General features: G+C 42.1%; 1 protein-coding gene across 1 annotated transcript in view; it reads right to left on the minus strand.

Annotated features, from left to right (window-relative positions):
• SLC9A4 (solute carrier family 9 member A4) overlaps window positions 1-9,273 on the minus strand; it is a 58,548-nt gene extending 49,275 nt beyond the window's left edge. The window contains exons 1-2 of the mRNA XM_069494832.1: window positions 9,018-9,273; window positions 3,779-4,242 (exon numbers count right to left, since the gene is read on the minus strand). Of these exons, the coding sequence (XP_069350933.1) occupies window positions 3,779-4,242; window positions 9,018-9,273 (720 nt within the window). The remainder of the gene's footprint in view (window positions 1-3,778; window positions 4,243-9,017) is intronic.
• Between the last annotated feature and the right edge of the window lie 2,776 nt (window positions 9,274-12,049).

Below are 12,049 nucleotides of genomic sequence, written 5' to 3' on the forward strand. Positions count from 1 at the left end.
CAGCTCTGCCCAGCAGAGGTCACAGCAGCGCCCTCAGCGGATACTCTGGTCACTTGAAAATTATAATGTTATTCTGAAACGATCATTCTAAAAAAAATGTCACCCTAGGAGCAATCAAACTTTGAGGAAGTCAAGAAAATTTTGCTAGCAAAGGAACCCCAACCAGAAACGAAGCTGAGATTGGTTCTAGGTGTGAAATCTACAGACAGCCCAGGGTGAAGTCAGATTCCCGAGCTAGGGGGCAGTCCACAGTGGCAGCAGAGACAAATGCGTTCATTGGTAATTAATAACGACTTTTTCTTGGCAAGATTTTTTATAGATTATATCATGGAGTTCCTGATGAAGAAACAGTGTGTACTGTGAAAATCAAAGAGGTGGTATTTAGAAAGTCGTTTCTTAACCCCTCTAATAATTTATGAAGCAGAGGTTGAATAATTGCCTCAGAATGGACTCCCAAGGGTGGCTCTGATGTTATCACAGATGGGCGCTGTCAAGGGTATTGTCAGTAGTGGGGATCAGAGTAAGCAAGTAGCCCTAAAAAACTTGGATATGAGAGAAATAAGGTTATCACTGGGAGGTAAACAACGAAATGAACACACAGTGGCTCAGAATGGATTCCCAGACAAAAACTCAATTGGAACATACACCTTTATAAAACTTACTCAACTGTAACAAAACAGGCACTATGAAAATATCTAAAGAAAGAATCGATGAGGGAAGGGGATATCAGAGGCTAATCTAGCCCAGTGTGGAGAAATGTGCAGTCCTTGTTCTAGGCTCATCATCATTTTAGATCAAGATATATCAGCTTCTCCCAACATTAAGGCAATAAATGAGTAGTTCTCAAACTTCAGCAATCATCGGAAGTGTTAAAAATACAGATTCCCAGGCCTCACTCTAAGACAGTCTGAGTCAGTGGGTGTGGGACGGGTTTGGACACCCCGGAGACTCATCAAATCCACCAGTGTGATTCTGAGGCACGTGGCCTGAGGTCCACTCATTGGGAAGTGAAGTTTCTGAGTCCTATGGCTGTCTGGAGTCCAGGCTCCCCTGGCAGCTCTCCGACAATGTGGCCTTTGTGAAGCCTGCCCAGGACAGAATGTACAGGTCTGAGGAGTCCTGTGTCTGGACCCAACACTCAGGGATTCTCACTACAAATAAATAAGTTGACTTCTGGCTTCACGTAGGGGTCTCCTCTGCTTGGTGAATCCACTCAGATAGCTCGGATTATTTCTCAAAAGAAACTTTTCCTGTCTGTACTCTTTTTGCATAAAGTTTTCACAATAAAAATATTGCATGTCTTGTGAATTAAACAGTTCATTGTAAAAGGGGAAAAATAAAAACAGAATATTTACATAACCTTGGGTTACACACAATCTCTGGAAGTAAAATATGAAACCCAGAAGCAATAGAAGAGTACATTAGTAGGTGTGACTACATAAAAGTTTAAAACTTCTATAGGATAAAAGACATTATAATCTAAAAAATTTAAAGTGACAGCATCACAAAAAAATTTGGTTTTTATGTAATCTTCAGACATTTAAAACTAAGGTAATTTATTGAGTTCCTACAAATCCTTTTTTAAAAGCAAAGAGCCCCCCCAAAATTAAGCAAGATGCGATATTTGCATGTAATGAGACATATTTATACTGAAAAATTACTTGTTGTTTATCTGAAATCTGAATTTAACTCACTGTCCTGTATTTTTCTTAAGCCTGTCAACTCTGAAAGGATACAAACTTCCCATTTACAGCATGAGAAACAGTAATGATCCAGAATTGTTGAGTATCATTACTTTACTGAATATCATCGTGCAAATTAAAACAAACATTGGTAATACTTTTGTGTGCATTAGTTTGGAAAACTTTAAGAAAAATATGTCTCTTATTGTCTAGGATATACGAAAATAAACAATATACTGTCTATGAAAGTGTAAGCTGATAAATACATTTCAGAAAATCTTGGCAGCTATGATATAAGGTCTAAAATTAAGGTTCAGTGTTGTGTGCTGCCTTGACATTGGCAAAACCGGGAAGACTTCAGTTGGCCTAACTGCAAGTTCCCTTCCCCAGAGAGGCCCACAATAAGGTCCCCAACCAAACAAACCTCCTTATCAAGGGGACCAGCCATGGTTGCTGCTTATCTCTGAGTAGCAGGTTTCATTTCCCTGCCAACCCACAAAATTATTCAAACAAGCCAATCACACCCTCCTGGGAGAACCAGGGAATACCTCACCCTCTTGTTACTACTAAGTTTGCCTCCCACAGTTCCTAGTTGTTCACATTGTTCCCACCTGTGTGGCCCTGTGTGGCATGTGTGGCTGTGTGGCCCTCTGTGGCATGTGGTATCTTCTTCCCCTGGGCCGTGAGTATATGTGACTAATAAACTGCTCCCAATCTCATCTGTTCAGTGTCTGGTGTCATGTGTTTGGCCATCTCCGTAACTCTGAAGTGAGAATCTCTGATTCAGTAATGGGGTGAAAGGAGGTGATTAAATTTGCAGCATATTTCAAATGCAACCTGGAAGTTTCGCTTCTAAGAAAATATCCTATAAAAATAATCACAAATGCAAAAAGAGAGGCATGCAGAAATAAGAATATTCAATATTCACTGTAACATTGTTTGTGAGAGTGAAAACTCCAAAACAATTTGAATAACCCTCTATCAGGAAATTGTTAAATAAATCATTGTAAATGTAATCTATGAAATACTATGCGACACCTGAAAAGACATAGAAAGAATTCCAAGACTTGTTACATCTAAGCAATACATACAATACGCCCACTCTATGTGAAAAAAAAGTAGATCTACGTCTATGTGTGTATCTAAGTGCATATAATAAAGACTGTGGGTGGAGGGAAATGCTAACTTGGTAAGAATGGTTGCCTCTTGCACAGAGGGGGAAAAGAGAACAAATAGAAGCTTTTGTGTTTTATGCTGTATAGTTTTGTACTGTTTGACTCTTATAATGAAAATGCATTCTAATATTACTTCTATTTATGCTATGATATAAATTCTAAAATAAGGAAAGTATATAAAGGTACATATGTAGGTCTTACAGACTAACCCCCGGTGAAGGTTTGTAGTAATTAAGGAACCTGAGCAATGGGACTAACTACTTCTGAATACTCCAGCACCCCCAGCCTACAGACTTCTCCTGGGCCTTCGGGTTATGTGTTGCTCAAACCTCTAAGTCCTTCTCAGACTCCCTCCAGAAGGACACCTAAGCAAAAATTCTTCATTCACATTTTTCATAGAAGTCCTGCAATTGAGTGATATACAAGCTAATACATTTTTGCAGATCTTCTGTCATCTCTCCACTGAACCTTATCTTTTATTTAACTTCATCTAATGCAGCATGTTTTTTAAAGAATATAAAGGGAATGGGGAGTAAGGTCTGAAGAATAAGAGAAAACAAAATATAAGCTACTACTGTTGCTAGTGTGAAAACTCAGAAGAGCCAATAGCAACGATTTCTGCTCGCTAAGTGAAAAACTAAATTCAACTCAACGATTATGCGTGCTCTCTGCTTTTTTGCTCTTTAAAGACACTAGCTGGCTTGTGAAGGGCAATCGGCATTAGTGAGCCGTTATGGAGGCAATGCAGATCCTCAGGAAAGTCACCAGAACTTAGGACATACCGCATGCACTGAGGCCTCTCCCTGTCCTGCAGCAGCCTAGTCATACTGCAGCCGTCCCCCTGGCCCCAAGGACAGCCTCTTGTCCCTAGGCCCACCGACCCCTCCTCCTCCCCCCAGGGCACGTGTCCTGACATCTCACCACACTGATGCCGTCATTGAGCAGGGCCTCCCCGAAGATCATCATGTAGAGCTGCTCGTTCACACGCGCCTCCTGGAACACGGCCAGCACAGCCATGGGGTCCACGGCCGAGATCAGGCTGCCGAACAGCAGGTTCTGCAGCAGGTTGATGTCGCCGAGCCCGAAGGCCTTGATCTGGCAGATGAGGTAGAGGCAGAGGCCGATGCCGAAGGCGTTGACCAGGGCCCCCAGGCCTGCCCACCACAGGATGGAGCCGAAGTTCTCGAAGAAGGGCCGGGTGGGCATGAAGTAGCCGCTCTCCAGCACGATGGGTGGAAGGAGATACAGGAAGTAGATGCTCGAATCCATGACCGGAGGCGATTTGTGGTCGGTGCCAAGGATGATGCCGCCCACCAGCACCCCCACGAGGATGAGGAGGCAGCTTTCTGGCATGAGGCCTGGCAGCCTGCGGTAGAGGTGGAAGCCTGGGGAACAGCAGAGAGCCGCAGTTAGGTGTTTGCAAGGGAAAGGGTTCTGGGTGTACTGAGGTCTTGTAGAGCCAAGCCAGTGGGACTGGGCCGGCTGGCGGGCTCCTCAGCCCAGTGTCCTGCCTGTAGCAGGAACCGGAAGTGTCTCCGGGACTGTCCATGACCTCAAGTACTTAACATGCCAGGCTCAGCACAGGTGACAGAATCGTTCTCAGCCAGCTGTCCCCAACCCCCTCCTGCCTGCCTTCCCATCGTACAGGGGGCTGAGAGGGCACCCAGGGAAAAAGGAGAACAGAGGGTGCAACTGTGCCCGCGCGCACCCAGCTGTGAAGCTCACGCAGGGTCTGTCCCGGTCACCAAACCTCAGCTTGTTCCAAACCTCTTCACCAAACAGATACACAAAAATTAAAGTCCTTTATTTCGTCTCCCTTATTTAACCAAGGGCCCAGCCATCTGCGCAGCCACCGATGAGGGAAATCGGGCCATATTCTCAGGAACCGCCCTCCGCCGCCCGCGCGCCTTCCCGCAGCCAGCTCCGCGTTTCAGACTGCACGCTCGTTAGCTAAAGGCCATCCCCACCCCTCCTTCCTTCAGCCACCGCCTTTATGGAGGGTCTCCCCATTTCTCGTCCTAATTTCCGCATTGTCCTTTGAACCTCCAATCTCACCCTAAGCCACACTCGACTGCCAGGTGATTTTCTACACCACGTCTCTGGCTGTCTCCATCCCCCCCTAAGACCCTGAAGGCACACAAAGCACCTCATGGATTGTAAACCGAGGATATTTGTTGAGCAATCCTGGGCAAAGACCAACACCCTGTTAAGAACTGCGAAGGGGAAGACCAAGGAGGTAGGCTACTGCAATTCCCAAGGCTTGAACAAATAAGATGAAAACATTGTGACATATAAGTATATGATGAAAAGCATGTTGAACACACCAACAAACACAGTAGGCGATCAGAGCTCAGCAGGTCACCATTCGGTTCTATCCCAGTCGGTCCCCCACAAACCCTGCACTACCTTTATACATCCTACATACTGCAGCCAGCCACGCGCCTTGCCACTCTGCAGGTCCCCTTTCTTGTCTTCCTTCTCTATTATCACGGCTTGCATTGTACTTTTCTTCGGTCCCTTTAGGTCCTGCTCAGCCTTTGAGGATACACTTTTCCCAGCATCCTCCTGATTTCAAAATATATTTTCCTCTGAATTATCAAAATATTTTATCTGTACCTATCTAATAACAATGATCCCTGCTTACCATTTCTGTGCACAACTTGTCTCCCCTACTAATCTGTAAACTCTCCAAACTCAGATTTACATCCTCACATCTCCCCAAGTGCTTAGCAAAGTATCTTGTGCACAACAGCTGGTTTATTTGCTGAAATCAGCTATAAGTCTATAAACAAGTGAATAAAAAGATTAAATATCCATCAGAGAAGCTTTTGCATGGGAAGAAATTGAACAGGTTGCTGGAGGATGCTGAGCATTTGCACATTTAGATAGCAGAATTGGAGACATTGTAGGTGGGGAGAATTTGAGAGCAAAAAGAAGAGAGGCAGAAATGGCCCAGCCAGGTATTTCTGACATGCCCTGAGGAGGTCCACCTGGTTAGAGCACATTTTGTATCAGGAAAAGTATTGGGAGAAGAGTTGGAAGATGATTTTGAGCCAAATAATAGAGGACCTTGAATTTAAAGGTAAGGAAGGTGGTGGGCTTCCTCCCATGGGCCATAAGCAGCCAGTGAATGTCTGCCTGGGAAATGTTAGGTTCAGCCACCCAAAGGGGACGTGGGCTTCTCTGGCCATGGCTTTGAATTTCTCATTCACTATAAGCAGACAGGTTAACACAATGGGGTATCATTATCATCACAGGGTATGATCCCCACTCCCACCCCAATCCCACTGGCATCAAGGTCAGTTTAAGGCCCCCTTCTAGAGTGCTGGCTCTTCATTTTCTACAAATGACTTCCTCCTCCTCTGCCTTCTCCTCCTTCTGTTTCTCTTCCTCCTTTTCCTTCTTTTTCTCCTCCTCCTCCTCATTTTTCTCCTTTTCCCTCCCCTTCTCCTTCAGTTAGTGCTTATTTTAACCAAACTTAACTTTTCTTAATATGTAAAGGAGGTGAAAGAGACCATAGTGTGACCTTCTCAGGCCTGTGGCTCCCTAGTTAGGCCCTGCTTCCGGGAATCCAGTTTCCTTAAATGGATCCAACATCCCCCTGCCAAGGTGCACCCTACACAGTTGCAGCAGGAAGAGGCTACACACCCATAAGTCGGGCTCTGCAACAGGAAACGCAGGTGCATTTCACATTTTAAGACTCTTCTCCCTTTCGTGATGGACAATAGAGTCGAGGACTTTGAGGTTTTATAGTTTCAGTGCTTGAAACTCAAATAGGCACGAACAGTGAAAGGCTGGCCTGAAAGTCAAACATGACCCCACAGTTCCCTTCTTCCCGATGATTCAGGGTGAGTTCTTCTATGACAATGCTCCAAGAAGTGAAACTGAAATAAAAGGTAAACCACAAAGTCCGAGATGATTTTGTATTATCTTTGTTCTCTAATATGTTTGTTTTATACCTGCACAGCTGGGTGTTTTAAAAAGGATTGCAGGGGAAGTTTTCATGTTTTTCTGTCAGAGTGCCTACAGGCAGTAGCAGGTTAACCTGTCTTCCCATTAGACTAAGTCCCTTGAGGTCAGGGTCATTTCTATGTATGGCATGGGGCTTAGTAAATATGTCTGCACAGAATAAGGAATTGAATGAATCATAATAATAATAATAACATTAATTATATTCTGTTCAGGTTTTATAATATAATCTAAAAAAACCCATAAGAATTCCATAAGTGTTAACGTTTTATATTATAAATCATCATCATTATTATAATAATCATTATAATATTATTTTGCCTCTGGCAAATAAGCCATTATATATCAAACTGCCAGCTCAGTACTTGGCACATAGTATATAGTCAATAAATATGGCCTTTTTTCTCCCTCACTCCTCATTTCCATATGGAATATAAAAATAATCTGAATTCTTGAAGACTAGCAATATGAAATTATACTTTAATGAGCATGTTCCAGCTAAGTTATTTTCTTTTTCTAAAGTATGTTGAATTACATCAACATGAAAACCAAGAACATTTAAACCAACAGTTCTATGAACAATAGCGTCCTTACAGTGTTCTTCACTCCCAGACACAATGAACCTGGGCACATCCAATCCTCTAAAGAACAAGCTATGTTCTACACTAATATGAAATCAAAACGAAGATAAAATGTTCTCTCTGCACTTAGGTGTTTACTGATAGACGGAGTGACGAGCTAGCCAGTGACAGATCTAGTTTCCTGCCTCTCAGACCCACAGCCATTACTGTGAAGAGGAAACCGGGTTGTGCGGGCAGTGGGGGGGGGGGGGGGGGGCACAGAATCTCTAGAATTGCTTACAAAGGAAAACTCAAGTACCACGTGAAATCACCTGGAATATAATCTGTGTCCATGTGGTTTCAAGAAAGTTTTTAGACCCTTTGCTCTGAACTGGGAGTGTTATTTATTTGGAAAGCCATTTTTACTTGAACACGAAAAAATAATGTCAGACCCTTTGTATAACTTAGGCAGTTAACAAATTGCACAAGAGTTCTTTAAACCAACAATTCCCATTCAGTCTTCACACTTTACTAGCTCAAAATGAATAGCAGTTATAAAGGAGCACCTAATGAATACGTCACTGTCCCCAACACCCATGGCATGGACTTAGATGAATAGATGGAGCCCACAGGAGTTGACTGTCAAACCTCAAGGCTCAACCTATATTTCACACCCATCCTACAGAAAATATATATATTTTACAGATGTAAAAATAAGCATCAAAATATTTTATAGATTCTATCGCAGTAAGGCAATCTACATACTTGAATAACATAGTTTATAACTGAGGCAGAGAAGACATTATGCTTAGTAATGGAGATAACTGTATCGATTTTCCACTTTGGAATAAGCTGTTTTTAACAAGACAGGGGGTTCAGTTAGGGATTAAATAGTCACAGAGTATAAAATATCACTCTAGTTTTTGGCACAAAGAACCCTTGACTGGAATTTAATCCATTAACTTGAATTCACTTTATTTCACAAAGGAAACCAGAGGTGCCCCACTGGCTCCATTTGGCTTGGGTGTAAACCAATATTTTACCAACAGATATCATCTTATATGCCCCCACATCCCGTCACTGAGTGATATGATCTGCCCGTGATTGTCTTGTTCCTTGCTTTCTGTCAATTTGCAGGGAGCACATGTCACTTTTAAAGAATAAACAGTGGGGGACATTGATGAAGCCCACAGCTACACAGCCAAGAAAGAAGGAAGAATATTTTACAGAAGAAACATTATGTAGTTCCTGAAATTTCCAACCTCATCGCTCCCAGGTCTACATGCTTTATTCTTTATATTTTTTAAGGCATAGTATTTGAGACGTTTACATGCCAAATGTCACATGGTTGTCACTCTGAAATGAGAAGAAACCAAAACATCTCAGGACCCAGAAGTATGCTCTTACATCCCAAAGCACAATCCTGAAGCACTAAATAGATTTGCATTAATAAAAAGCAGTTATGACTTTCCCTTGACTGAAGGGAAGATTTTCTGTAAAATTTCTGAAAACTCTCTGTAATAGCAGTAACAGTTAAAATCCACTTAGCCCATCAGTGGGCTATGAGGCATTTTCACATTCATTATCTCACATGAAAAACAACTCTTCAAACCAAATATTTGGGGACTTACCTATTTTTGCAAGAGATGCTAGAAGTATCCAGAGGGTGACCTCATAAGGAATTTGCACATAATCATAATCCAGTTCAAAAACAGATATCCTCTCATCCGGCTCTGAGCTGGCAGCAGCAAACCAAGCATTAGGTACATGCTGGGCAGTGGAAGTTGCAGATTCCTTCAAATCAGAAGATGCTTCAGAACACTCCAGGGCTGCGAGCAATAACAACCAATTCCAAGGACTGAAAGTCACAAACATTTTCCGACCCATACCTGTGGGCTTCTCCTACCTAGCCCCGTGTGCCGGCGTGTGCCACATATCTGCCGTGGGGAGGGTGTCTAAAGAGCAGCTGCGTCCACCTGGGTCAAAGGTAATATATATACAGTCCGTGGGTCATTCCAAGAAGACTCCGGGTCTTTTATTGAGTTCTGCCTGTAGATGTTGTCTAATCTTCTTTAAATCATTTGTCTTCAGGCAACTCAGCTTCTGGCTCAATTGCAGTCATTCAATAGACTTGTTAAAGTCCAGCAAGCTACCTGTAGGACCTCCATCTGATCATGACTTGAGCAATTTATGAAGGGAAAACAATATCTCTTCATTGAAAGCCGTTTCCTCACTTCACTGCATACTGGTTTCCTCTTGAGGGTGGAAATTTAAAAGGACACTACAGTGTTCATTCTATATGTCATTGGAGTCCTCTTGAGGAAGGGAATCCTTCCCTCTCTATCATATCCCAGCAAGGAGCAACCTGTCCCGCACCTGTTCCTTCTCTCCTCCCCCAGCTCTCTCACTTGTTTTGAATGGCCAACGCTTCAGGTAGCTCTTGAACCACACTTAATTATTTGTTCTGATTTGACTTTTGTAAGGAAATACTTTGGGTGCTCTCCGGAGGTCGCACTGCTGACACCTAGTGGTCACCTGTCATATAACACCGTTGGCAGGTTCAGCAATGAACTATTAAGGTGAGCATAGAATTATCATCCACACCAGGGCACTTTTGAGAATAAAAAAGAGCTATAAATAATTTGCCAGGTCATAGGTATAAACCAGAACTGTCCTGGTCACCTGTGTTCTATGGTCTCTATAAATGAGGAAGAAGTACAAGGAGGCAGTGGCAACAAAAAAGTTGACAACAAACATTGAAATTTTTGCACTTTACCAAATTCCATGAGCAGTAATTCACAGAAGGAATGAAGTTTCACCTCTCCATAAACTCTACACAGTATTTTTTTTAAAAAAACAAGAACCCAAAGGACGAGATTCATAAGTACATCTAAAAGCCAGGTTTTGAAAAACTTCATAGCACATTCAAATTTTCCATTTTAAAGAAATTTGTTATTGTGGTCAATTTTTCAAAAGCAGCAATATCACAGAATGTTATGGAAGAAGTCTGAGATGAATTTTTATGAGTCTACTTCTGTATCTTCTACTGCTGGCCAGGTGACCTTAGCCAAGTTACTTACCTTTTAAAAATTCTTTATCTGCAAAGGGGAGGATAACGTCTACCTCATTGAGTGGCTAGGGGCCCTTAATGAGATAAAGCAAGTAAAGAATATGGTGCATAGTTGGTGTTTAAATAAATAAAATAAATATTAGCTTTTATTATTTTTGATTACATTTCTTATTCTTATAGGATAAGATAAAATACAACACTGTTGCAATGACGAATAGCACACAGTAGAAAATGAGAATTATTCATAATTCATATACTACCTCAAGATCTCTTCTGCGTCAAACTGGAAGATGATTTGTGCTCTTTTCTCAGTTCATATTAGTGAGTGCAGATGACACTCCCCCACACACATATTTCAGCAAAGATCACCGGAAAATTGAGGAAGAAATGGTTGAGGAGGCCCCACACCTGGATGCAAACTCACAGCAAGACAATAGAATTAAAAGTTCACATGTGGGGTTTTTTTCTCTTTCCTTCAGTTTGATTCCAAAATAGATAGATCCAGTCACTCACATGAGAACACCAGGTTGACTACAAGAAGGGCACCATATTAGATCAATTATTTTTTCTCAGAGAAGAGTACATGAATAGCCTTTAAGAGAAAGCTACTTTAGAATACAAAGTTTATTTTTACTTGCATTCTTATTGTACTTTTCTTCTAAAAAGAAATGAGAGATTTTCCCACTGTATTCTGTGGAAAGACCAAAACTAAAAATCAAAAGATGTCTGTTCTTGGGTATTAATTATCTGATTGACATTGGGAAATTCACTTTACCCATTTGAGCCTCATTTTTCTCATCTATAAAATGAAAATGTTGTCCATACCAGTTATTCCTTTTCTGCTCTAACATTCCAAATCTTCGTGAATGTATAACAACTTGTTTGGCCCTATAATCAACTGATGGCTGATAGTACAATCACCCTTAGAGAATGGATGCCAATCTAGGGAGGGGGTAGAACAATTTGATTTCTGCAGCAGCTCACTAACTCATGGCCCAGGTTAAGATTTAGCCGCCTGCTGGGCATGGTGGCACATGCCTATAGTCCCAGCTACTCAGGAGGCTGAGGCAGGAAGACTGCGTGAGCCTAGGAGTTTAAGGCTACAGTGAGCTACAAACGTGCCACTGCACTCCAAACTGGGAGACAGAGTGAGACCTTGTCTCCAGAAAAAGTTAAAATAAAATAAAAATAAAAATAATATTAAAAAAATATTTAGCTGCCAACCTCGTCAACCTTTGGCATCACTTCCATTCATGCAATATTTTCACACAGATGTCTGAACGTTCTTTCTAAAATGCTGTCTTAATCTGAGCTCCCTGGTAAACTGAGTGTGAGACAAAGCTTCCATGAGTGGTGCAAACCAAGGGTAGCAAGAGTGAAGGAAAAGGGAAGCAAGAAGAAGCACTTCCAGACTGACAGCATGAGGGGCTCCACAGATGCCCTAGTGGAACACCCATAGCTGGTGAGAATTATTAAAAATAAAACCATTCAGTCTCTGGAAATTGTCCTGAGGGCATACAGCAATTAAAGCAAATCTAAATATTTGTAAGACCTGCAAGAGTCTGTGGCATGACCTGTTTCCTCTCCCTACCC

The sequence above is a fragment of the Eulemur rufifrons genome, chromosome 19 (assembly GCF_041146395.1).
Source record: "Eulemur rufifrons isolate Redbay chromosome 19, OSU_ERuf_1, whole genome shotgun sequence".
NCBI classification, from domain to species: Eukaryota; Metazoa; Chordata; class Mammalia; order Primates; family Lemuridae; genus Eulemur; species Eulemur rufifrons.